The following is a 26,914-nucleotide window of genomic DNA, read 5'->3' as shown; positions in this document are numbered from 1 at the left end:
CGTGCTTTACGATATTCAGTAAGTTAGTGAGATTTTATTCGTTTCATCAAGCACCATTGACAGTGCCTCCAGCGTTAATTGGCGGTCTATGATTGTATGAGGAGAAAAAAATACATTCCTCCAATTAATATTAAAAGTCGTTATCTTTTCACCATTAAATCAAGAGGCCTACTAGACACTCTGCTGCTAGAAAGGAAGAGGGAGATTTAAATGGGTTCAAAAAGTTAAAGTAACTAATATTAACCATCTTGGCAGTTGTGACTTTGTTGATGAAGCAGGATTTAATATCAGTATGATATCAAGCGCTTCTTGTTCTGAGCGCAGGGGCACCGACTATTGCCACTGTTATACAAAGTTAAATCAAGTTTCTTTTTCTCCCTCTCTTTTTGACATTTTATACGAAGTTGTGCGCAAGCTAAAAGCCATTGAGATGAGTGAAAAATAAAAGTAACAATAAAAATAAAAATCTTACGAAAAATTTCGTTGGCCACTCAAAACGAATGTGTCATTCAGATGAAGTTAATTTTGCTGAAGTTGTGAGTCAACCCTTTGGAACATCTATAATAGATCATAATAATGAGGTAAATATTTAAAAAAGCGACGCATACCTTGATATTCATACACAAGGTGTTTATTGAAAAGATAGTTTTCATACAATACATAAAATAGTATGAGTTCTTATACACAAACGCAAAGTGTGAGAGAAAAGACTAGAGTGAACAATTCCTACTGTTTCAACAACATCCTTATTAGCTTTTGAATAAAGATAGAAAAAAAAACGCTGATATAGCATATCCTTTAACGCTATTGGTAGTTTTAAGTAGCCTTCTGTCAAGAGCTTACTATTTTGCACCGTATTCCCTTAACTCTTCAATATTATTGAACTCCTCTCGGAAAATTATATCACAACGAGTGTCCATCTTCTTTCTTGTTATATCTTCAGTTGAATCAAAATACCTATCACTGTTCTTTTGCTTAAATGACTCCAATGAGGAGATCTTCCCTCTATTTTTTTTTTTTAAAAAAAGTTGAAATTTTATTAGAAGATCTGAAGCACTACGTAAATATATCTAAAAATATATTACTGACATTGCTACTTCAGCTGTTGTTTGATTGAAGCAAGTGTTATTAAAGATCCAGTCATGAGCTTTATACCATTCTTCATTGAGTCTTATTTTGAAACTGCTGGCTTCATATTCTAAGAGTAGATTGTAGCAGGAGTTTCTTATTCAGCCATAATCAAAGTTTGTTTCCTTGTTGTAATTTTGATCAAATATTTCTTGATTAAAAACTTGTCAATATTGTATATATAATGATGTACTACAAAATATCATATAGATATTCAATTATCATTATCAAACAGAGATAGCGGTATCATAAACATGAGTGGTACACTTTATGTATGTAGTACAACTCTACTTCAGTATATGAGACACTTGTGTAAGAATGAAACCATAAAGGTTACCGGAATGACATATAATGGACTTTTAAACATTAAAGAAGAATAATTACTCAATAGTGTAAAATACTTAACATGAAATAAATCAGTTGACTAATAAATTATACGGAATATTATCTTCATCCTAGTTAAACATGCAATTATAAATAACCTCTGTACTTAAGCGAATACTGCAATCTAGAAGAATAATTAGAAGATGTTAGTGAAGTACGTCTTGGTACAGAATCCATATCACATCAATTCTATATCATCCATAAGTTCTAAAGAAGAGTTATATTTCAGTTACTAGTGCTTGAATCAGATATATAGCATTAGAAACACAATTGACAGCTGGGATTAATTTAGTAACTTTTTTTTTTCTCTCTTTTAAACAACAGTCAATGAATATCATCAGATTTGTTCTTATTGTATAACTTCAAATAGTTGCAAAAGGTTATAGATATGCTTGGCGTCATAATGAATCAATTACATCTAACTCCTCTTGACCGAAAATATTAAAGGCTTATAGGTTTTTATCACTGGTATCGATAATAAAAGAATGTGCTTGATTTTCTAGAGTATAATGAATTCTGTAGCTGTACAGTGTATCTTGTACACCTTGCATCTATCTATGCTTTTGTAGGTCTCTTCAATTCTTTTTAATTTCATAATATGAATATTTCCCGTAGGATCGGAATATGTGTAATAATATTCATCATTGCGATTTGCTGTTTCAATCGTTGCCTCTTGATCCTTAACTACTTGTAACCGAGCCATGTTATAAGCATGCTTTCTAACTCTCACTAGCTTACTGAATATCGTAAAGCACGGTATCTCTTTTTTTTTATTGATGATAAAAATATTTTACTGATCACCCATAAACTTTTATCATTCAACCAACAAAAACTTTATTAGACTTCAGGATTTCTCTTTTTTTTTTATTGGCTATTTCATAAAATCTTAAATTTTAAACGCAAATCACTTAACAATCTTTAGCTGTGATATTTTCAGAAAGATTTTTTTTTTTCATTACCCCAATTTATACACAAATAAAAAGCTTACTATGCAAAACCGGGAAAACTGACACACAAAAATAAAAAAATTTAGTAAGCAAAGTTATACTCATAAAATTAAATCAGCTTAAAAGTCTTCGTCTAAATTCGTAAGGTTGCTTTATCCCCCCAAAAAAAAAGTAAATTCATCGTAATTTTATTAAAATATGGTATCTATTTTCTCAATAGCAGATCGTGTTTTAATTTTACGAGCAAAATTTATCCTTTGCTCAATGAAGTTATCTGAAGATACTTTACTGCAACCTCTGCTACCAAATCAAATTAGTCTTGGCTTGCTATCCTTTTTTTAGTACAGGATTCAATCCTTTGGTTACCAATGGCTCACATTGAGTGTAGTCGTGCTTTTTGTTGGCGTCTTAGTTGGCTTTCAAGTAGTGTTCCTCAGTCGTGTCTTACCCATAAGCATTCTATCAAATTTCTCCATATGCACTTTCGACCCAATATGTTATTCACCATTACTGTTCCATTTTCTTTTTTATTTTCTTTTCCTTTTTGAACTGGCCAGGGCAACAGATTATAATTAAACTGTTATAGGATCATTGGTCATTAAAAAAAAAAAAAAAGGAAAACTAAATAATTCCATGTATTCAAATAGAAAGAAAAAAAAACATATTTCTAGATTTTGTCGAATCAAAGAGATCTACTAGTTGTTTATAGAATTAAGGTATCTGTTTATTTTAAGTTAACAAAGCAATAATAAATAAATGTTCCAAGTATTTTCTTAAAGATTGTACAAGAAGCTGCCAAAATTCAAAATATAAGTTTCGTGATAATATCATGTTAAACAAACTTATTCTTTCTGGGAGATTATAAACTAATATTTATGATATATTATATAAAGAAAGAAAGGAAACGGATAAGGTCATTAGTTTTAAACCCGTAATCCGATGACTTTAAGTAATAATAGGTAATAAATAAACAGAATACCTTGACAATATTAATTTAATTGTTAGTAGGATAATTATAGTACATAGTTTATTTTTATTTATATTAGTATTTATATTTTTATTTGTATTTATTTGTTTATTTCTATTTTCTGTATTTACTTAAAACAGCGTAATTGTTATTTATCATTGTTTCTATTTTTTTTTTCTTTGTTATGACAACGTTTGACTGTACTGGAATTTCTTCTATTGATTTTATTATAAATACCGATAAAAAATAGTAAGTAATTTTTGTTTATTTTTTTACAATTTTGTATAAAAGTAGAATTAAAAATAAAAGTAAAATTAAAAATAGATAAATAAACAAACACTTGTACATTTATTATGCATTTAATTTAATTGTTTTGTGGAAAAGAAAATAGTAGGTAATATTAACTCGTGATTCAATAATAATGAATTACTATATTTGCACTACTACAGTTATACGCATCTTAGACCCCTTTAGAAAAAAAGAGTATCAACAAAAAAAAAGTATAACTATTATATTTAAGTGATTAAGTTAAAAAGATCTAACAGAAAAATAAGCTCTTTGCAGCCTTATCATTTAGTTGCATAATGATTAGTTGCGACTATGATGTGTTAGTATTTTTTTTTTTATGACAAAAAACAAGAAATAAGAAATGCAGGAAAATAAGCCCATATTAATAAATTTCAGTTATTCTAAGCAAAAAAGGTCACGACTTACGTCACTACCCCCACATTGTCAACTTTTGCATTATCTAAATAAGCTCAACCTATTATTTTATATGCTTTTATCAGCTTTCAATAAGTATGCTTGTGGAATTGTTAGATCTTGCCAAGTTAATGGAACATAAAAGAACGATAAGAATAAGCATTCGTATGCAATTAGGCTAGTTTCTGCTTTAGATTAATTTTTTTACATCTTCAAAAGCTAATCTGAATAACAACGCTCTGAAGCATCAGACGAAAATTTTATGGTTTTTATTAGTTAGTATGCATTCGTTTTTTTTTTTAAAAAAAACATTATTGCTAACTAAAGTGAACTAAAAATGTATATAAAGTAACATATCATATTAATGAAGACAAGAGGGTTAGACTAAAAACCCAAGAACCTCAAAAAGAAAAGGGAAAATAGAAAGAAGAGACAAAGAGAATACCTAAAGCTGCAGGGCATCCGTAATGTGATGGAACGTAATATAATAAAGAAAAAAGAAAAGAGAAAGGGAACAAAAGGAAGTATAGTTTGAGACTGTTTTTATTCAATAAAGAAAAATCAAATAAAGAATAAGAATTGAAGGTTAAAGATTATTTTGTGTCTATACAAATGCTTGTATTTATATTAATGAATCCTGAATCAAAGAAATAAAAATAGCTGTCAAAGAACATGAGTCATGAAACAGTGTTAGTATTCGGATATACATTGTGTTGATTCAAAGTGCTGATCTATGGATTATCTATTGGGTGTCATAATGATCTGATTGAGGCTTTAAATAAAAACTTTATTGTTTGATCTGAGCACAGGTTCCTGATATTTTTGTATTTTACTTTATTGGATCAAAGACAATTTGAATCCTTTGTCAAGGTTATAAAAATAAATATTAAGAAATGATACGATATCTTATTTAGTTGACACATTTAGATAACTGGATGTCCCTAAGTTTTCTATTATTTACAAGATGTTATATACAGAGTTTTATTATATATCCAGGCTCATAGTTTATCCTTTATTATGTAATTCATCTTTTATAATATTACTTGTGCTTATATCCAGAGCTTGTTCTATAACAAATATCATAAAAAGTTTTATATATTCTATAACCCAACCGATATAGCAAAGTATATCATTTGATGTTCCAATATAGCTTATTTATAATAATAATAATAATAGTAAGTGTTAATAATAAAAGAAGTAGTTTTTTTTTTTTTTTTTCCTGTTCATACATGTATATTATAGACTGTTCCATAATCCAATGATAAGGATTACAAAAAAAATGAAGGCAAATCAAAGTAGTAGTAGTGGTAGTAGTAGTAGTAGTAGTGGTAGTAAGTAACACTGGTATTGTGTAGTGATTATTAACATTTGTAAGGATGTGTTGGTAGTAGTATTGTAGTTGTAGGTATAAATGGCGGTGGTGGTATAAGTGGTGTGTTTACAGTAAACATAGCCCTATGTGTATCCTCTATTTCTGATGAAAGTAACACGGGTGTTTGGAGAGTGACTAGAATTCGCAGCATATTTAGCCCAAGCCTAGGCTGTGGAATCGAATCACTTCAAGGGTTCCCCACCAAATCAAATGAACCCTTAATTTTTTTATTTATTCTTATTTTTTGTACTACACCAGCGACTCCTTTTTTTTTTCTTTTTTCAAGCAGCAGCAGCAGCATGAGTAATGATGTTTTATGACTATATTCTACCAAGCAACGGTAGTAGGTACAGGAGGAACAGTAGTAAATACAAATTTGCTATTATTACCTGACACTATTATAGTTAGATTATATATTAGAAATAAATTCTTACACATGAATGTGTACTATGTACCTTGGTATCATTATGGTCCTCAAGACATAAAAAGATAATAGAGTGTCTAAAAAGCCTTATTTTAAGCACATACAGATACAAATCTATAGTTGCTGTGTTTGATCATAATCAACCTCTCAGGATATAATCACAAGTAAACGTAATGTACAGATTCATTTAATTGATTAGCAAGCTTCTCTAGCTAATAATATACATTATGTTATGGCTTACTTAAGAATAAAGACTTAAAAAGATCTACCAAGAATATTGTGATAACAATGAATATCTCTCTATAAACTAGTGTAAAGAAGAGTGTTCCTGATTACTTCAAAAAAAGAAGATATTGACAAATATAACAATTCTGTCACTGTAACAGTAATAAATGCAAGGATATTTCTTTTCTAAGAATATTCAATATTTTTTCCTTTTACTTTATTTTACTGAAACATTATCTAGATGTTGTATAATCAAAATGAATAATTTAGCTCTTCCTTTATCCAATTTTACATCTAAAGTTAATATTTTGCCTCATCAAAAAAAAAAAAAAAAAAGTTGAAATGAATTACCTAATAAATCCCTTGTTCCGTGTAGTATATTATCAAATACTTGTCAATGCCTACAAACCTGAAGGCTAAAAGAGGTTAAGGATAATATTTCAAAAGCTGTAAATTATACAGGGAAGACAGCAGTAATATGAACATTATTGCTATGGATTATTATTATTTTTTTAAGGAAAAAATAGGCATCATCAGAACAAACTATTCTAATTGATATCTTTGTTACAAAAAAGAGATGATTATACTGTTCCTGAGCTGAAATGTAGCAACAGTAGAGATTTGAAAAAAGAAATGCATTTCCTCCTTTATATTTGGTATATTGTAACATGTTCTCTATCATTCTTCTTATCTCTCTTTTAATTTTTATAAGATTCTTTTAAAGCCATTATAATCATTGGAATAGAACCAATTCATTTTAATGTACGTTAAATAAAATAAATAATGATATAATCTGTATCTTTTTGTGAACCTAATTTGAATGTCTGGCTTCCCACTTTATAGAAACCTTGACGTGTATAAAAGTGAATAGCTGAAGGATTATGCTCCCAAACACCTAACTACACCACATTATTTGCTTGTCTAATTGATGGGCTTTTTCAAGACTTGATGTTATGAACTGATTAAACAAGCGGATCAAAGAATTCATTATCTATAACATATCTTAGTATTTAAAAGGGGGTGGAAAATATTACTGTGAATGCAAGTCAAAGATACTTAAACTGGTTTTCATAGCATACATCAAAGAAGCTAAAATTGTTAATCTTTACAACATCATTTGGGCAAAAGAATGATTTTAAGTACGACATAAGGGAGACTAGACTTATCAAATACCCCTTGTTAGAAATAGTTGTATATTGTACAAATGAGATGCATATTAGTTGCCTAAATAGGAAAAGAAAGTTGATGAGAATATAAACAAAAAAGTGAAAAAGAAAAGATATTTATTTTATTTACTTTACTTTTCTTTAACATAAACACATTTCATATAGCCATAAAAAGATACAAAATTGACAACATTTTACTATTTTACACATTGTTACTTTTTATAAGAAAGGAAGAAAATTAAATAATGTAACTGTGTGTATGTGTGTATTAAATGTGGGGTAACACATATTCTTATCGATTTCATATGATTGTGACTGTAATTTACAACAACGACCTCCTTATTCTTATAAAAAAGTAGATATTCAAAGTTATTTTTTCTTCTTTATCTTCTTTATTATTACTATTTCTTCTATAGGTAAGTCATTAAATAATACTATTTTATTCTTCTTCTTCTTCCCTGCCCTAGGAGGAAATTCTTTTTCTCATGGTTACCACTTATGTACCGGCTCTGATGAGGAAGACACCCTATCTTGCCCTCCTTGAATTAGGAGGACATTGTAGGGTATCTTGTTGATTCAGAGGGCGTTACATATTGTGCTAGCTGTGGGTTTTTTCTAACCTCCTAGTAAAAATAAAAAATACAAGAACAAAGAAGGTGCAAAGAATCCTAGCCTCCACGCGGCCACCTTTGGACTGCAGTAAATATTATTTTTACTGTTGACGAATTGGGGATTCACTTTTTTATATATGAAATAAAAATGAAAATAAAATACAATAAATAAATATATCTTTTTTTTTACGCGTCTTTTAATAATATTGTGCCTTCTTTAACTATTGTTTGTATAATAAAATATTTTTTTGCTCCAAATTGACTTTAAGAAGTATAAAAACAAGTAGAGAAGTTATAAAATAATTGACTTAAATAATATAGGAGATATAAGATGTAATGTAGTAGTGATTATGTAAACTATTGACTAATATTTTATCAGAGAAACTATCATGATTATTATTCTTCCTTTACAATCAAATTATCAAAAATTAACTAAGATGAGTACAATATATTAAGGATATTGAAAAAGAGACTTAATTTCCGCTTTTCCTAAAACTTATATTACATATTTCTTTTTTTTTTTTTTTTTTTTGAAATCCCATTCATATAAAGCGTTTAAATGATTTAATAATGAGTAGTTTCTTTGGTTTTAGTGAAACTACTTCAAAATGGGAGTAGATATTTAAGCAAGCTATTTCTAATGTAGAAACAACTTTTGATTCTTTTCTCGAGCAACCTATTTCTCAACGACAGTCATTAGCAAACGAAGGTAAATGATGTTCTAATGTCCCTTATTAATCTCCTTTTTCTTTCTTTCTTTCTTTATTTCTTTATTATGATAACGAACATTACTTTGCACTAGTTTTCTACTGAAAAACAAAAAGTATGAGTATATTAACATCATTAGGATTATAAAAAAAAAAAGAATCTACATAGTAAATTGTTAAACGACTTTAATACCATTACTGAAATACAGTGTACATAAAAGAAAGTAGGGAAGAGAACGCTACAACAACAGTACTTTAACGAAGATGTATTTGATATACCTAATAATAACGTAACTTTGACGTGCCAAAGAATTTAAGTGAGTTTCACATTTCTGCTATACTCTCTAAGAAAAAGTAAGCAAACATAATAAGTAGCCCATTACATGTACATATATACACATATACTTTTTGGTAATGACTACATGAACCTTTTTTCTTTTGTTTTCTTTTCTTTTCTGACAAGCATATGAAGTATGTTTAATCCAAACAATATGACAGAAATCAATCTAAATACAACGTGCCATACTTAAGCTGATAAGATGACTAATTATTGTATGAAATAGACGCATGAAGTTAGCCAACTAGCAAATATCGTTCGTGGGTAATCCTTTTGAGAGAATAGACCCTTTCAACAGCGGTAATGTACACCTTGTTTCTTTCTTTTAAAAAAATAAAAAATAATCTGCATTTATACATTTTGTCATGAACTGACTTATAATGTTATGTACCTTGATTAAACAAGCGGATCAAGGAATTCTATCTAGATTCCCCTGAAAAACTCTCTTGATCCACTCCATCAAATAATATTAAAAACCTCCAACACTTCGTTATCTACAACATATCTTATTCGGTAGTAACTAACACTTTTCTGATTCACATCTTATGTCAGACTTCTTTAACAATTCTTATAAATAGCTAAATAAAAAATATTAACTTTAGAACTATTGTTCGCTCTCCTTGACTTTCTTTTGTCTTTATATTATTTGATATTTTACAAGTAATACTACAGTTTTATCTATGATTTTAACAGTTAGGTGTTCATATAAGAATATCTATAGTCAGAGAGGCATTAGAAAAGTATTAGTTACGACAGAATAATCCTATTTAGTATTGTCAGTAGAGTGTACCAACTTCCTTAAGTTCATGTAACATGAAAAAGTATAATACATAAATAAGTTGAAGCCGCATTCCTTTATACTATTTGTCCAGGTACTTTAAATCTAAAATTAATAAAGGAAGAGTAAGTGACACTGACTATGCTTATTTATTTCGATGGTCGTTGAATTCTTATTAAAAAAATTGTTTGATGATATGAGATTATAATATATGCATGCATAAAAGGGAAATGTTTTTTTATTTTATTTTTTTTGAATACCACAACTCAGCAACTACACCTAAAATCTTGGGTTTATAAACAAAAAAATTGTGGTAAATAAAATAACTTGATCGGAAAGGGTAGCGCCTTTCTGTTGGCCAAGCGGCGATCATGGAGAGATGAACTTTGTTAGCTGTAGATGGGAGTGATTTAATAATAAAATCGGGGTTAGTTCTGAGCTTTAATGATAACATGCTACCTTCCAGGATCCAATGTTCAACACCAGGCCTTCAATGGAGGTCGATAAAAAGATGTTGTTAAATCGCGGGGAAATTTCCTACCATGCAAGAGAGGAAAGCCCGCAGCATTGAGAGAATTCCTGGGAGTAACACGGCTGTAGTAGAAGCAAACAAGAACAGAATCTAATCCACCTCTACACTATAAAGGACTTCCTCTTCAATAATTTTTTTTTCTCATATAAAATAAAAAAAAAAATGAAAAAGGGAGGATGGGCTCTAAAGTTAATACGTATTGTGTAGTACAATTGCTATAAAAAGTTACACATTATTTATTTAGAACCACTGTCATACTTGTTGCGGTTACAGAATACTTGTAAATTATAATATGTAACAGTAAGGGAATAGTATAAACTACTTGTGTGGTTATACTCAAAGACTTGAAATAGAAGAAATATTATGTAAAGAATTGACAAACAAAGAAGATATTATTAAATTTAACAAATTAAAAAACAACAACAATAATATAAAATAAATAGCAAATTTTTAATGATGAGGACACAAAGAAGGATCGATAGCGCAAAAAATAGTATGAAACTGATGGCAGACTTGTTATAGCTGATACATCACATAAGCTATCCAACACTAAAAATAATTACTTTAATAAGGAAGGATATTGACTTAGTGGCCAAAGCTGATAAAAATGATAGAAGATATATGAATCATTTTAACATTGGTAGTTGGGTAAGAAATGTAGAGAGCTAAAAAACCTTTAGGAGTTGTGACAATGATCAAATAGGTAAATCTGCTACTACCTTAGTGAATTCTACGATAAATATTTAATACCAAAACTTGGTTATACAAGACAAAGAACCTATGGATCAAGGCTATATATCGTTAAAATGAAAGTTATGGGCGTATTTTAAAACATAAAAAAAAAGACAATTTTTATTTTTGATGTTTTCAGAACGAATTCTAACGTTAAAACAAATATCATTCATTTCTGATTAATGTACACATAAGTCTCTAAAAATTAAAATTGGGTATCTCTAATATGACAGATGCTGAAGCTTTTGATAAGTTCTTAATTGCTAGTCTCCAATCAGCACGAAACTAAAATCCATATAATGGATGTAATTGATATGGATAATCCTTTACTTTATTGAGTGAAGTCATTAAAGTCGTTTATCACATATATGAGGATAATTGACAAAAATTATAACAGCAGTGAGTGTTCAAATCATGTGCGTGGTAAATGTGATGGTATGACTTACAGAAGAAAATAAAGAGAAAGAGAACAGAAGGAAGTATAGTTTGAGACTTGTTTATTCAATGTAAAAAGAATGATATAAAGACTATTTTGTGTCTACATAACTGCTTGTATTTATACTAATGGATCCTAAATCAAAGAAGTAAAAATAACTATAAAAAAGACAAGTCATGAAACAGTGTTAGTATTCAGCTATACATTGTGCTGATTCAAGAGACTGATTTATGGATTATATATTGGGTGCTGTAATAATCTGATTTAAGATTTAAATTGTTTGATCTGGGTATATAGGTTCCTGATGTCTATTTTAGTGGATCAAAGACGACTTAAATCCTTTGTCAAGGCTACAAAAATAAATATGTAGAAATGATACGATGTCTTATAATTGATACATCTAGACGATTGGATGTCAATAAGTTTTATATTATTTACAAGATGTTACGTACAGAGTTTTATTTCATATTCAGGCTTATAGTTTATCCTTTATTATGTAATTCATCTATTATAATATTACTTATGCTTATATCCAGAGCTTGTTCTATAACACGTACATTTACAGCGACTCGGTGCCAAGCTTCACTGAGCCCCGTAAGAAACAGATCATCAACCTGGTTGTATGTTATTCCATTAAATGTTTTGATGGCTGCTTTACGACCTTTTTTTTTTTTTTGTTGAAAAGTATGATACTGTTTTTCATGAGTCGTGTGATACTTTTTCTAAAGGGATACAGCACTTTAATGTTTTTTTTTTTTTTTTTTTTTTTTTTTTTTTTTTTTTTTTTACTTGTGACATCATTTGAGCAAAATATGTGCATGCATAAAACTAAATAAAATACATCTTTAAACTTAGTGATTCTTTGATTTATATACATGTATTATAGCACACAAACATTCTATTTTTTTTAAAAAAGAAAATAAAGAAATTACGTAATTTTATACTTTTTTTGTTTGATATTTTTTTATCATCTAATGTATCAAAGAATAATTCAATAAATATAATGAAATAGAAATAATATATATCATTACAATATAAATTAATTTTCTTTTGTTGATTCAGCTAATAAATCAGTGAAACGGGTAACTAAACGCTGCAAATCATTTGATCTCATTGCACTTGTTTCCAAAACTTCTGCATGATTAGCAAATGATTTTTCGGTGTCTTCTTCAGGATCTACTTCAGTTGATAATCCCATTTCTTGCAAGACTTCTAATTTAGCATCTTTACCCCTTGCTCTCACTACATCATTTGTAATTAAACTGATACCCAAGACTTTAATACCCGCATGACGGGCAATGACAACTTCAGGTACGGTTGACATGCCAACTGCATCTGCACCAATCGTAGCCAAATAACGAGCCTCGGCACGAGTTTCAAAACTAGGCCCGGAAACCATTGCATAGACACCTTCACGAATATCTTCAGTCTTGATTCCCACTTCGAATGCAGCTTTAAAAGCTAATTTACGAAGTGCATATGTATAAGCATCTGAAACTGCGGGAAATCGGGTGCCAAATGAATCAAAGTTATGTCCAACAAGTGGATTGTTACCTACCATCCCGGGCATCGAAAAATGATCATTAATAATCATCAAATCTCCTACTTTATGATCAGATGAAAGTCCTCCAGCTGCATTTGTAACAATGAGATACTGAATTCCCATAAGAGCCATCACACGAACAGGGAAAGTGCATTGAAGCATTGTATAACCTTCATAAAAATGATAACGACCTACCATAAATACAGTAGGTGTGCGAGATTCTCCTAAATGACCAAATACAAGTTTACCCGCATGTCCAACAACTATAAATGATAATTAGATCATCAAATGTAATTTGACAATTGAACAAGAAAAGGATGTATTTTAATTACCTGTGCTAGCAACAAAACCAGGAATATCCTTATATAAAAATTCGACCTTGGTTGTTGGATCAATCGTATCGACTAAACCACCCAAACCAGATCCACAAATAACACCTAATTTAACTGTATGAAAATCTTCTGGCAATTTTGAAATGAGATAATCTGAACTAGCTTTATAGGTTGCTTCAGTGATGGCGGCCATAGTAAATTTAAATCGAGCAAATGTGAATTTATGTAGTTAAAAAAAAAAAAAAAAAAAAAAAAAAAAAAGAAAAAGAAACAGAAACAGAAAAAAAAAAATAGAAAAAAAATATTTGTATACACAAAAAAATCATTGTGATCGGCATACCAATTTTATGATTACTATTGTTGTACATTCATTTCGTAGTTACCATTTTATGTACGTGGGAATAAGCTAAACAAATGACACAAATTATATTTCCCTAGAAAAAAAGGGGGAATGTCTTTATTATAATTGTTTTCTTTGCTTGGATATCCTTTCAGCTCTATAAAGAGCACTATCAATTATACTAGCTACACTAAATACACCACCAACAATAGCGCATAGACTAGTTAAGAAGCTACCAAGAGTAGGTCTCCATTCTGAGTAAATGATACGCATTGGCGAATGATCAAGCATGAAGAATACACCAGGAAGTCCCCCACCATTTGTTACTAACTGATCTTGCTTACTAACCGAATATTGAAAAGTTCTTGTTTGTTTACCATTAAGGAAATCAAATTCAGTAGGAACAATTTTTATAAAGTATTGATACATCATGGCAGCTACATTTAAAGTTATTACTATTTTCTCTTAGTTGAATATTTATGTATTTACCTTGCATATTTCCCCATTTTGTATTATCCAAAGGGTGAACAAGAGTACTTGATTTTGTACGCTTTTGCTTATGTAAATTATATTCATGAGATCCAAATTGTAAGTGATGAATTTCATGCATAAAGTTTTGGTTATACTCATTATGTAAGAATTGGGACATATCATGAATATGAGTACCACCTTGACTAAAGGCTCTACCAGCAGAGAAATGGAAATTACCGCGTAATTTATTAACGGATAATGTACCATGCATACGACATCCTTCTCTTGATTGTGCTGTCGTCTTTTCTTTCCATCCTTCTCTTACGCACTAACTAGAAATGTGAGTACACACACATATATCTGTATATTTAAAAAAACAAAACAAAAAACAGAATATAACCTGTTCAAATTTATCAGCATCTCCACTCCAACCCATATCAGCATATGCACGTCTAACTTCTTCACAAGTATTACAACAAGGATTTTCTTTATTTTCAGGATTTGCTCCATAACATGGCCCACAGTAATTATCGGGTAAATCACCGTTATGATTTAACACTAATTTTGCTGCTTCGTTTCGCGGATCTGTTATACTTGATGTATCAATATACTGTTATGTTCCATTATCATATATCTTTTTTTTTTTTTTACCGTCTGATTTTTCCTTTAAAATAGTTTTGCCACTTGAATCAAGTCTTTCTTTATATACATCATGATCATATTCACTAATATGCTCACCACTTTCATCCATGATATCCAAACTTAGCACTATTTACAAATTTGTAAGCTTAATGGTGAAAATAGATGATTATAAATACTTTACTGTAACAAGGCAGATGAGGAAAAGTAATGTCGAATGAAATTGGCATTTTTTCCTATTTTTTTTTAAAAAAAAAAAAAAAAAAAAAAAGAGAGAGAGAAGGAGAGACCATTAGATTAGACAAATATATTATGATTTTTTTTATAATAAATATACCATTTTTCCACCATCGACAATGATTTCTGACTTCATTATAGGCGTCATATACCTTGTTACTTCAAAAAGCACAAGTAAAATAATGATGAAAAAACTAATTAAGGTAACTTTTTTTTTTTTTTACATCCGTTTAGAATTTTAATGAATGCTTGATTTACATTATTTTTTATCCTTTACCTGTGCCACCAGTTGCCGTCCTAACTCGAAAATCATCTAACGTCTTTGCATATGCATCTAGTTTTCGAAATCGTTTTAAAAACGATTTAGAAACCATTTTTGTCAATATCCTAATACAAAAAAAGAAAAAATGAATAAATATGTATTTATTTATTTTTTATAAAAAGTGCATGCGGGATATTTTAATTTTTGAGCCCCTTTATTTGGGCACAGCATGTTGAATGGTATACTAACTTTGCTTGGATTAATTTAATGGTCGCTGAAGACCCTTTTATTTTATTTTTTTTTAGGTTATTATGGTAGTGAAAGCGATTTTAAAGGATGAAATTAACGAATGGATAACAAAGAATATTAAAAATAGAGTATGGTTTTACTATAGAAACCGTGTTTTTAAAAGAAGAAATATAAAATATTCCTGGAATTTAGAGATAAAATGATATAAAAAGATAATGAGTGAAAGATTATTTTGTCAATAATCATGCATAGGGTATTTGATAAGATAAGCTAAATTGATTACAATGCTACCAGCAAATACATCAACTTAATTCAACAAAGAATATATAAATATTCGTATTATGCTTCAATATAGCTAATACTACTTGAGTATTCTTTAACATTAACTGATCTAAAATGCTTTGGCTATGCAAGGTTTGTGAGTAGTGTCTAAACTAGTTCTTTTTATATATTCCTCGGTTAGATTTTGAAAGACTGTGTGTAGAAGAGTATATGAACATTAGCTTATATTCGTACTAGTTAATACTGACAATTATAAATTCTGCATTTATGGAGTCTCATTTTAAACCTTGGTTATGAAATAATTGCATTGTTATTCACAGGTTACACATTTCTAATTTACCAAGTCTATAGGATTTGAAGGTATTAAATATAGCAATGCAGTACAGTCTACGGTTTCAAAGATACTAGACACTTCCTTAATAACAATAAATATTAAGCGATTGTAATTAAATACTTTTCTAACTTTAGGATATCGCCTTAAATATTCATATTTGAAATAAATAGTCACTATATTATCTTATTATTTTGCCCTTTTTTGTTTTAGAAATAATAATAATAAATAGTAGCTTTATATTATATATATGAAGTTACTACGAAATACTAATGTTACATATAAAGTCAGAAGAAGAGTTCGTTGAAGACAGGGATATAGAACGGCATTTTTAATACTGAATGGTATACTCATATATATATTTTCGAGATAATATATTAAAACATGTATTTAAACGAAAAAAAAAAAATATGAATCTATTTATTATCACACTAATTTTATTGGAAATAAGACTATAATTATATTATTTGAATAAGTCTTAACATGCATTCATATAAAATAATCTTTTTTCAAGTGTTTTATTTATATGAGCTTATTACATATTAGGGTTAACTTTTTTATTTTAGTTTTTTCTTTTATTAAATTATAATGCATGTAGAGAGATTAAAAATAAAGTTGATAATTCTTATCTGATTTACAATTATCTCCACAAGAAATTAAAATTTGTAATACACTTACTTTCGTTTCTTATTGGACAGTTTCTAAAATGTCGGTCAACTATTAGTGGCTTAGGGTATAGTGTAACCATCAAAGTGAGACAAACAAGCTATAAATGAATTTTTTTTTTGTTTTATTTATTAGCGACAAGCTTAAATGCAGTTTCTTTTTAGGACTGCTTCTACACATCTTTTTCAACGCTCTTTTTATTCAACTATGTTTGATACACAAGTATTAAAAGTCGTTCCAGAAAATTTTACCTTTAAAAAGTCCATAGGAACTGATGAATTCTCTGAATTAAATGCGAACAGTGTCATTAGTACCAAAAACGATAAGTTAGCCATTGAGAAAGCAGTCGAGTGGTTAAAGAAAGGTGAAGCAGTTGGTATTCCTACAGAAACTGTCTATGGTCTTGCTGCTAATGCACTTGATGCAAATGCTGTTTCAAAAATTTTTGCTGCTAAAAATCGTCCTCAAGATAACCCATTAATTGTCCATGTGTCATCGATCAACATGTTAAAGAGTATCTTACCTGACAACACAATTCCTGAAGTTTATTTACCAATTATTCGTAAGCATTGGCCAGGACCATTGACCATCGTTCTTCCTACTTCCCAATTAATTCCCAATTCCGTAACCTGCGGTCATCCTACTGTTGCTGTTCGCTTTCCTTCACATCCTGTTGCTCGAAGCCTGATTGAAGCCTGTGGATTTCCTTTAGCTGCACCTTCTGCCAATTCTTCTGGTAAGCCATCACCTACACTAGCTAGTCATGTCTACCATGATCTTCAAGGTCGTATTCCGTTCATTCTTGATGGTGGATCATGCAATGTGGGTGTTGAAAGTACTGTATTAGATGGATTACGTAATCCACCTGCTATTTTGCGACCAGGAGGTCTAACATATGAAGAGCTCAAAGAAATCAAAGGTATGGAGCAATTACAGGTATATAGAAAAGATTTTGTAGATAAAGAATTAGAAATGGCACCTACAACGCCAGGCATGAAATATAGACATTATTCACCGGAAGCCATGGTGATCTTAATTGATCGTAAAAGGGATAGCAAAGAATTTGAGGAAAATTTTGAAAAAGCATGGAAAGAGGAATTGAATGCAATTCGAACATCAGGCATGGTTGTGTCCAAGATTGGTATGTTGCGTACAACACAAGAAGGAAAGACGGCTACTTGGGAAACAATATCTATGGTGGATGATCAAACAAAATGTATTTCTCTTCAAATGGGTCGATATGGACACCCTGAAGAAGTTGCTCGTGGCATGTTTAAAGGTCTTCGTGAATTAGATGGACGATCTGTTAATGTTATATTTGTTGAAGGTATTCCTGAAGATAGAGAGGGTATGGCTGTTATGAATAGATTGAGAAAAGCTGCAACTAAAGTTTTAGAAGTTTAAGTGTATATCATACCATTGTAAATTATCTCCCCCTTCCTTCCTTTATTATAATATTTATACATGTATAAAAAAAAAAAAAAAAAAAAAAAAAAGAATATGCAAAAGTATTAGTTTTATTTTGTTGTGCATAAATAGTATATAAATAAATAGAAGTCTATTGTATTATTGTTTTTTGCTGTATCCAAATACGTTTACAGCAATAAATCGATTAATTCTTGTAGGTAAATTTGATCGAATTATAGTCCCTGTAAAGTTAATAATTTGATCATTCCAAGATGATTTTACTTTTATAAAATATAAAAATACACCATTTAGTAAACAAAGCATTTTTTTTTAATGTTTTGATATATACCTGAAGGTATAAGTCGATTTTTATAATAGGATCTTGTAGTATCTAATAATTGCTCAACAGAACTAGAAGGTCGTTTAAGTGATAGTCGAATGATTTGCTCTTTATTATTCTTTCTAGTAAGAAGATCTGCTTTTTCCTTTGCTTCATCTATTTTTTGTTGAACGTTGGCCGTGTTGGAAATTAAGTTAATGCGTGATTGAAAAGTGATTGCTGTAACTAAAGTCATTCCAGCAAACACTGTCAACAATCTAGACATCTTGTTGAGATATATAGAAAAGTGTATATTTGTTTTGTTTTATTACCTGACATAAAATAGAAATATGTGACTTAATTCAAAATTCATTTACTAACCTTAAATGTACATATACCTTTAAGAAAAATGTGTATATGTATTAATACATATTGCCTTGATGGTATTAGCCCATTTTACATCCATTTTTCTTTTCATTTTTTATAGTCATCTTACATTTCCCTGTTACTCATAAAAGAACATTACTTCTTTAAAGTTTCTATTAAACTAGCATTATTTTACACGTATATAAATAGATAAATTAATCACGCTGAAGCATATATTTTATATTAATTCTTTTAAATGTAATTATAATCTAAACTGTAACAATAGACATACAGTATGTATAATTACATATTATGCACTCAAATTGTATTGCCAAAGTATCTCATAACATACATATATAAAGGACATTTCGATTATGAAAAATATTCTCTAAAAAATAGACTTTATAACATCATCCATACTCATATTCTGAATTTTTCCACATTTATAATCAAGAAGGGCTTCTCTCATCTCTATAATTTTGAAGAGAATGCCAATAACTCCATAATATTCTATCAGCTTTAAGTTGTACTAAAACTTTACAAACTATTTTATCCTCAAACCTTGATAGCTTCTGCCTTTTTTTTTGTGCTTATATCAATTGAATAAACTGATTTTAATATATAGGTTTATTTTTACTCAGAATCTCTCCCTTACAAAACAAAAGGCTTACAGAGACTCTTTTAAATCAAAGTCTCTCTCTTGAATCTATATTATATACTAACAGTCCTTCCTGCACCAATTCACCATTCCTAAAATACTACTCGTGGTTGGGATCGAAGACTCAAAAGCGATCCCACCTGGGATATATTCGAGAAAAAAAACAAAGTCAACCATAAGGTTAGACACTCTATATTTAAAGGCAAAGAAGACTTGAAAGTTAGAATAAAAGAAGTCTGCGATAATACTCCAATTAGACATTTACAAGCATTTATTCAACATTCTGTCACAAACACTTTGAGGATTGTTTAATTAAAGTCACTATTTAATTTTTGTTTTCAAAACGGTTAATTGAGGTAGTGAGAACTACAATTATAAAAGATATATATACACACATATATATATATAAAATACATATAACACAGATTCAGATATTAAATAAAGAAATTGATATACACAAACTAAGGCTCAAGACTCAAAGTAGTAATACATACAACTGTGCAATATTTTACAAAAGTTTTATTCAAATAAGTTTGTTATTCTAAATTTGAATAATGAAGATCTTCCAAGTAGATATTCATTGCGCAAGTATTGACAGAAATGAGTTTATCTAAAAGACAATCAAATCTTCAAACGTAAACTAATATGTTCTTTCAGTTTCAACCAGGTGCACCACGTGGAGGTAGAACATAGGAAAGCACCCATTTTCGCAATCGCTTGTGATTACGGGGAATTTCAACCCTTAACAGCAGAAATGATTATCTATTAAAATCATTAATAGCATCACCATCTTCAACCTTCACCCAGCCATTATGCTCTTTTAACAGCAAAAGCGATACTTCTTGCTGCTTCTTCAGCTTGTCCTAATAAGCGAAACATATGATTTAATCGAGATTATACAACTATAGAAAAATACTTACATTCAGACACAAGACTAATTCAAATACTGAGAGCCATCCGTGTCTTTTATTCCATGTTCTTGGAAAAGTTGCCTCTCTGACGAAGGTGAAACCCCAACGACTGGAATCAACAAGAGAAGTACTCAACATTGTTAGTTTATCTTTTGAGTACAACATCGTGTAAAACCTTCTCGCCTTGAAGGTATTCAGAGAGGCAAATTTCAACTTCTCCATCTCCATCTTCAAAGCACGAATGCTGCATTCCAACAGCTTTAACGTGTCCTCTTTAGCATGGCTGGTGTCTTCTTCACTATAAATGGTGAAATGTGTCAATGCTCATTAAAGTTTTATGTTTATGGATTTGTATAATTTACCCAGATGACTCAATCAGTAACGCTTCAGAATGATCATCCACGATATACCCGATACCGTCAGCAAAACGTCTTCTTCCATTTGTTTCTTTGTGGTACAAGGAGACAAACTTATTTGTCTCTACACCCTTCTCGCACCTAAATTTATATTAATAATCGATTTAGCAATTAACATTGATTAACTAGTTTTACCATTGAAACGCAATAGCGTTATATGCAGCACTGAAATATTTGAATACAGGTACCACATATTCGACAAAGGGCGTACGTTCATTCAAGACATTATTGACTACAGGTTTTATGCAATTAGCATAAAAATCATTCAATACTAAACGAATAAATAGTATTGCTTTTTTTTCGTCTTCGGACTGACTGGAATTAAATCCATTGCTTCCCATCCAGAAGAGTAGTTGATTAAGTTGTTGATCTAATGCACCCTCTAAAAACTTCATTGCAACTGGCAGTTGCACCATAAAATGGTTTTGCTGTTGCTCAGTTTTGTTATTCTTATATTCTTGTGCAATTTCTTCATTATTACACAAGGAGGTGTCGTCGAGCTTAATGAATACAACATCGTCAATCATTTCTTTTTCAAGTTCTGTGAATGAAGGACTATTGATATTATAGTGTATTTCTGGTGTCTTAGGTTTTATAAAGCAATAGCTTTTCTTGTTTTTAAGTATAGACACGAAGTTCTCTAAAAATCATATATGAAAAGTTATAAAATTAGTTTGCATTAGAGAATTAGTGTTGATATTACCATCTTGTTCTTCGTCTAACTTTCGCTTTCCCTAATAATGAGTTAATAACATATCTAAAAGATTCAATTTTAATAATCATCATATTATTCTTTTCAACCTTATTCTCATAGACATTCCCTCTAAGGGCGATAACATTAGAATTGGTTACTGTTGAGTTGATAATATTTATTTTAGGGGCTGTGGCAAGTTCACGAAGTATGGATATAAGATTCAAATCCGAATCCTAAATAATTGAATTGAGTTGAATATTATTATTTACTCTTTATTCCAGAAACAACGTTACCTTTGCTTTAGCCAAATCGTTTATAAAAGATAGAATGTCAGAATCCAAGTTAACATTTTTCTTAAGAGATTTCAAGCTATTGATATACTCTTGTCTTTTGGCTTTAATATCTTTTAGCGATGGATTTTCTAACTCAGTGCAAGTGTTTAAATAGTCTTTGAAAGACCACTTGTTAACACAATTATTAGCAAAAAACTCGCTGTTTTTGACATAGGATGGAACAGCTATTTTAGCACCAACGTATTTTTGAGGACAAGACATTTTAAAGCGATATAGAACGATCAAATATTATAAAAAGAATAAGTTAAAAAAGTAGAAGATAATACTTTACAGGGCAATCAAGATTTATACATAACATAGGAGAATATTTGATTTGATAATCATGCTGATAGAGCAAACTTGGGTTATACTATTCCTGTGTGCTACTAATGTCCTCTTTAGGGATCACAAATTACCCATTCCATAAACACCCTAATGCATGCCTGTACCTGTTTAATTTATACTTAAAAGGATTTCCGAACGCTGCTGCTGAAAAAAAAGTCACATTTTCCTCCTTTATTTTTATCAACTTGTTCTCATTTCTTTCAATTTGTAACGACTTTCATTAACATTTTTTATCAAGCTTTATAGCGTGTACATTGATACTCAACAAGGCAATTACTACAATTTAGTAATTTTATTACACACAGCAATTCATGATAACCTTACTTTTAACAAAAATATTTCAATTTAAACATTAGACTTTATTGATGACAATCTATTTATACTTCAACTTGCGACACATCTAGTTCTAATTATATTATGCGAATTCTTACAGGCTTGTGCTCATTGCTAGTTTATTTCTGGTCATCTAGATATCTCACTATATGCAAAACATTGCTGACAAGAAAAATGAGGGGTTATTACGATAAAAAGTTGAACAGGGTGGTATCATATTAAAGGATTTAAAAAGATATGGTATTACGCCACCCCCAGTTTATATCTTGAGAGCTTGGTACCTGTTCTTGGGTCCGACAAATCCTAGCATGTTGTGGTGAGAGTTTATTGCTGACTCTCGTTGCCTCATGGTAGTAGCGACAGGTATAAACAGTCAGTGATGGGTCAAAGCAAGAAAAATGAGGGGTTATTACGATAAAAAGTTGAACAGGGTGGTATCATATTAAAGGATTTAAAAAGATATGGTATTACGCCACCCCCAGTTTATATCTTGAGAGCTTGGTACCTGTTCTTGGGTCCGACAAATCCTAGTATGTTGTGGTGAGAGTTTATTGTTGACTCTCGTTGCCTCATGGTAGTAGCGACAGGTATAAACAGCTTTGACCATGCATATTGATAATTTAGGATAATAGGAAAGGAAAGTTGAGCATACAAAAAAAAAATCCATTTACTAACAAACTTTCTAATTTAGCCTAGCAATACAAATCGATACATACATGATCATTGCTGCTATTAAGGGTTGAAATTCCCCGTAATCACAAGCGATTGCGAAAATGGGTGCTTTCCTATGTTCTACCTCCACGTGGTGCACCTGGTTGAAACTGAAAGAACATATTAGTTTACGTTTGAAGATTTGATTGTCTTTTAGATAAACTCATTTCTGTCAATACTTGCGCAATGAATATCTACTTGGAAGATCTTCATTATTCAAATTTAGAATAACAAACTTATTTGAATAAAACTTTTGTAAAATATTGCACAGTTGTATGTATTACTACTTTGAGTCTTGAGCCTTAGTTTGTGTATATCAATTTCTTTATTTAATATCTGAATCTGTGTTATATGTATTTTATATATATATATGTGTGTATATATATCTTTTATAATTGTAGTTCTCACTACCTCAATTAACCGTTTTGAAAACAAAAATTAAATAGTGACTTTAATTAAACAATCCTCAAAGTGTTTGTGACAGAATGTTGAATAAATGCTTGTAAATGTCTAATTGGAGTATTATCGCAGACTTCTTTTATTCTAACTTTCAAGTCTTCTTTGCCTTTAAATATAGAGTGTCTAACCTTATGGTTGACTTTGTTTTTTTTTCTCGAATATATCCCAGGTGGGATCGCTTTTGAGTCTTCGATCCCAACCACGAGTAGTATTTTAGAAATTAAAGTACATCATGAACCTAACATACGTAAAGAAGCTGTAAATATGTATTTGTATTTGCAGCAACAAAGACAACAATTATTAGCTAACAGTGAATATTATCCATCTGTAGTTCTTTGAGTGAAGCTGTGTGGGCTGATGAAAGACATGGAAGAACATAAAAGATATCCCATATGAACCAAAACATTGGTTATAATGACATCAAAGACAAGCCAAGCGAATACAGAGACATTTTAGTTGTTTAAGAAGTAAAAACGCTAAATTGAAAACTTTCCTACAATTGTTGATTTAAATACTGGTATAGATTTCCAACATCAAGTGATATACAAGTTACTTATCCCTGCCAATCATTTACGAGATTAAAAGTCCAACCCATATTCAAAGTTTGGCTTTAACAACTAACTAAACTAACTAAACTACCAAAATACAAATTTCGCCATAATCTGGTTGAATACTGCGCTGTGGAAAACGTAGCCTATTCTGTGAACACCCGTGATGCTGGAATTAACAACAGTCCAAGAATTCAATCAAGCTATATAATTTTTAACTGCATATCTTTAATTGTATAACTGATGCTGCATTGCTATCCATTGGAGTAAAACATTGTCTGATGCCTTTTTTAGAGAAGTAGATTCAAAATAGTAGTCAAACTAAGGAACCAATTTTAAAACCCTGTTAGGCTGATATGTGTTTGGTGAATATAATGAAACACGAATAAAATCGCATGCATTTTTATTGACGACAATGTTATTTGTGATATACTGTTTGAAGGTGGATATGAGATACGGACGTGTCAAAGGAGTACACATGTTAACTGTGATACTTTGATTGTTTTGTTTGTGAATATATTAGTTCCAAAATTTTAACTTACGGCAATTAATCTGAAGAATCCCCGCAATCACCTACATAAAAATTATTTTTCTTATAAAAGTATTTACTATTAAAATGTAGCATCCAATAATATTCTTATATTTTTTCTTGTAATATTCATGACAGCTGTTACTATCTTCAAATGTTGGTTATTTGTGATAAAGCCCTCATTTTATAAGCTTTTACCCCTTTACTTTGTTGGGGCAATTCTATTTGCCACACAAGTTGTATGATGTTAGCACCCTTATACTTTATTTTCGTAGAATGGATACACTAGAGGTTTGTGTGATGTATGCTTTTCATTTTTATTCATAGATAATAAGAAAGAAATGAATAAAATGTTGAGTGATCTATCGTGTATATTGCTAAACAGAGCACAGCTTTACCTGGCCATCGACTCAGTCGATCATTATTTACAGGATTTTAGCCTAAAACAAGACGATTGCAAAAAGTTTATTGGGCAGATTTATTTTTATTAGAGATCATTGCAAACTTTCAAAATGAGACATAATAGTAGACCTTCTGAAATCATTATTAGATGCTTTTTTTTTAAGAGACACATGCTTTTTATGTAAGACCCAATTCTTTATAAATAAGCAAGCAAAACAATCGAGAATTGATCACATAAAGAATTTTAGACGTGATAATTATAACTATAGAATAACATTTTATTATCTTAACTGACCTATTATTTCTAATTCATAATGTGATAAGATTGTATGACTATTACTGCTCTTAGTAAGGCCTCCTAAATTATTTACATATATATATAATAAGAGCCATTCTAATGCTTAAGCATATTGCTATTTATTATTTATATTTTTATATTCTAATCAAGAACAGCATTGCTATGAACTTTTACAACATCACCCAGGTCTTCCATATTATCCAGACATTTTTCAACTAACTCAATTGTCTCTTCGTCTTTTACTTCAACTGTACTTAATGGAATATATGCCGCTTCAATTTTTTGAACTTCATATTGATGATCCATCAAGGCTTTTGAGACAGTATTAAGCTCTGAAAATTCGCAAGTTACTTCTATTAAATTCTCTCCAGGATCTTCCTCTATATCTTCAGCACCACAATCAATTGCATTGTCCATAATTTGTTCAAAACTGTGGCCTGTTTCTCCAGCAGAAAATACTACTTTACCCTTTTTATCAAATAAATAACCAACTGAAGATACTGACCCACTAATCAACCAATATTCATTAATATATCGACATAGTATTCGCTGCCTCTTCTCCTCCTCCTCTTTTTTTTTCCCTTGCTATTTACCCTACTCTATTTAATACTTCTTTCACTTCTTTAACAGTTCTAGACTTTTTATCTGTAAGTGCCTCACTATATAAAAATAAGTTTGAATCATCTCCCCCTTTTTATTTATTTATTTTAACAAATATAACTTACACAATCAAAGCAATACCTCCAGGACCAATACATTCATAGGTTATTTTCTCGAGGTCATCTTTGTTCTTATCTTGCGCCTTTTTAAAAGCATTTTCTATGCTATCTTTTGGCATACTAGCAGCTTTGGCTCTATTTAAAACTGCTTGTAACGAATTGTTGACTGTTGGATCTGGTCCACCGGCTACATACAATATAAGCAGAAAGAATTATATATATGTGTATATATTTTTATGAAAATTTAGTATTACCTCTGACTGCAGAAACAATTTCAAGGGATATTTTAGAATATAGGACACTCTTTTTCGCATCTTTTGCACCCTTTGTATGTTTTACTTTACTCCATTTATTATGACCCTAATTTGTAAACATTAATGAAAAAATAAAAAAAGATGTAATGGTGTGAAGAAAAATCTATTAATTACAGCAAATCGTTGTTGTTGTTGCAAATAAATTGAAGAATATTTCCAGAGAGGCTGGACTCTTCCAAAGGCATTCAACTTTGTTAAGTTAGTGATTGATATTCGATGTAACATTTTAAAATGTCAAAATATTCAAAAAATAAAAATAAAATAAAATATATAAACAGGCCCTCCACAATTTCCCCATTTTCCCTATGCAATTTATTATTCTTTCCCGCCAAAAAAAAAAAAAAAAAAAAAAA

At 30.0% G+C, this 26,914-nt stretch overlaps 7 protein-coding genes across 7 annotated transcripts; 2 read left to right on the top strand and 5 right to left on the bottom strand.

The window, feature by feature from the left end:
- Positions 1-2,644: 2,644 nt before the first annotated feature.
- On the top strand, positions 2,645-3,012 carry BX663DRAFT_495245 (uncharacterized protein). The gene has a single exon (XM_051525602.1). It carries the CDS (start codon positions 2,828-2,830, stop codon positions 3,005-3,007), a length of 180 nt encoding a protein of 59 aa, XP_051387208.1. The 5' UTR covers positions 2,645-2,827; the 3' UTR covers positions 3,008-3,012.
- A 9,475-nt stretch (positions 3,013-12,487) lies between these two features.
- Positions 12,488-13,516, bottom strand: BX663DRAFT_426929 (nucleoside phosphorylase domain-containing protein; the record flags this gene model as incomplete). The annotated part of the gene is made up of 2 exons (XM_051522583.1): positions 12,488-13,254; positions 13,324-13,516. The coding sequence occupies 2 exons, from the start codon at positions 13,514-13,516 to the stop codon at positions 12,488-12,490; spliced, it is 960 nt and encodes a 319-aa protein (XP_051387207.1).
- Positions 13,517-13,655: 139 nt separating this feature from the next.
- BX663DRAFT_495233 (endoplasmic reticulum vesicle transporter-domain-containing protein) lies at positions 13,656-15,655 on the bottom strand. The gene is made up of 8 exons (XM_051525601.1): positions 15,522-15,655; positions 15,288-15,397; positions 15,111-15,217; positions 14,958-15,009; positions 14,786-14,902; positions 14,535-14,719; positions 14,153-14,462; positions 13,656-14,100 (listed from the first exon to the last, which is right to left on the bottom strand). Exons 2-8 carry the CDS (start codon positions 15,382-15,384, stop codon positions 13,784-13,786), a joined length of 1,185 nt encoding a protein of 394 aa, XP_051387206.1. The 5' UTR covers positions 15,385-15,397; positions 15,522-15,655; the 3' UTR covers positions 13,656-13,783.
- A 1,287-nt stretch (positions 15,656-16,942) lies between these two features.
- Positions 16,943-18,278, top strand: BX663DRAFT_495227 (DHBP synthase RibB-like alpha/beta domain-containing protein). The gene has a single exon (XM_051525600.1). It carries the CDS (start codon positions 16,948-16,950, stop codon positions 18,202-18,204), a length of 1,257 nt encoding a protein of 418 aa, XP_051387205.1. The 5' UTR covers positions 16,943-16,947; the 3' UTR covers positions 18,205-18,278.
- On the bottom strand, positions 18,271-18,822 carry BX663DRAFT_465730 (uncharacterized protein). Its single transcript, XM_051524042.1, has 2 exons — positions 18,557-18,822; positions 18,271-18,488 (listed from the first exon to the last, which is right to left on the bottom strand). Exons 1-2 carry the CDS (start codon positions 18,810-18,812, stop codon positions 18,367-18,369), a joined length of 378 nt encoding a protein of 125 aa, XP_051387204.1. The 5' UTR covers positions 18,813-18,822; the 3' UTR covers positions 18,271-18,366.
- A 1,486-nt stretch (positions 18,823-20,308) lies between these two features.
- BX663DRAFT_573460 (uncharacterized protein) lies at positions 20,309-22,125 on the bottom strand (the record flags this gene model as incomplete). Its single annotated transcript, XM_051532144.1, has 7 exons — positions 20,309-20,413; positions 20,471-20,759; positions 20,824-20,951; positions 21,066-21,517; positions 21,581-21,611; positions 21,679-21,804; positions 21,865-22,125. 7 exons carry the CDS (start codon positions 22,123-22,125, stop codon positions 20,309-20,311), a joined length of 1,392 nt encoding a protein of 463 aa, XP_051387203.1.
- A 3,457-nt stretch (positions 22,126-25,582) lies between these two features.
- Positions 25,583-26,882, bottom strand: BX663DRAFT_495223 (transcriptional regulator TACO1-like protein). Its single transcript, XM_051525599.1, has 5 exons — positions 26,676-26,882; positions 26,502-26,607; positions 26,254-26,434; positions 26,122-26,187; positions 25,583-26,036 (listed from the first exon to the last, which is right to left on the bottom strand). The coding sequence occupies exons 1-5, from the start codon at positions 26,784-26,786 to the stop codon at positions 25,670-25,672; spliced, it is 831 nt and encodes a 276-aa protein (XP_051387202.1). The 5' UTR covers positions 26,787-26,882; the 3' UTR covers positions 25,583-25,669.
- Between the last annotated feature and the right edge of the window lie 32 nt (positions 26,883-26,914).

The sequence above is a fragment of the Cokeromyces recurvatus genome (assembly GCF_025118155.1).
Source record: "Cokeromyces recurvatus strain NRRL 2243 chromosome Unknown BX663scaffold_2, whole genome shotgun sequence".
Lineage (NCBI taxonomy): Eukaryota > Fungi > Mucoromycota > Mucoromycetes > Mucorales > Mucoraceae > Cokeromyces > Cokeromyces recurvatus.
Note: the sequence above shows the minus strand (reverse complement) of the source record. Positions and strands in the feature narration are given on the sequence as shown.

What these genes read in the sequence shown, in the direction of transcription:
- BX663DRAFT_495227 (XM_051525600.1), top strand. Translation starts at nt 16,948, where the DNA reads ATGCAGTTTCTTTTTAGGACTGCTTCTACACATCTTTTTCAACGCTCT.
- BX663DRAFT_495223 (XM_051525599.1), bottom strand. Translation starts at nt 26,786, where the DNA reads ATGTTACATCGAATATCAATCACTAACTTAACAAAGTTGAATGCCTTT. An exon ending in AACAACAACAACGATTTGCT is followed by an intron (nt 26,608 to 26,675) that starts GTAATTAATAGA and finishes TTTACAAATTAG; the next exon opens with GGTCATAATAAATGGAGTAA. An exon ending in GAAGTATTAAATAGAGTAGG is followed by an intron (nt 26,037 to 26,121) that starts GTAAATAGCAAG and finishes TTGGTTGATTAG; the next exon opens with TGGGTCAGTATCTTCAGTTG.
- BX663DRAFT_465730 (XM_051524042.1), bottom strand. Translation starts at nt 18,812, where the DNA reads ATGTCTAGATTGTTGACAGTGTTTGCTGGAATGACTTTAGTTACAGCA. An exon ending in AAATCGACTTATACCTTCAG is followed by an intron (nt 18,489 to 18,556) that starts GTATATATCAAA and finishes ATTTTATAAAAG; the next exon opens with TAAAATCATCTTGGAATGAT.
- BX663DRAFT_495233 (XM_051525601.1), bottom strand. Translation starts at nt 15,384, where the DNA reads ATGGTTTCTAAATCGTTTTTAAAACGATTTCGAAAACTAGATGCATAT. An exon ending in ATGCTGATAAATTTGAACAG is followed by an intron (nt 14,463 to 14,534) that starts GTTATATTCTGT and finishes ATTTCTAGTTAG; the next exon opens with TGCGTAAGAGAAGGATGGAA. An exon ending in AAAATGGGGAAATATGCAAG is followed by an intron (nt 14,101 to 14,152) that starts GTAAATACATAA and finishes CTTTAAATGTAG; the next exon opens with CTGCCATGATGTATCAATAC.
- BX663DRAFT_495245 (XM_051525602.1), top strand. Translation starts at nt 2,828, where the DNA reads ATGGCTCACATTGAGTGTAGTCGTGCTTTTTGTTGGCGTCTTAGTTGG.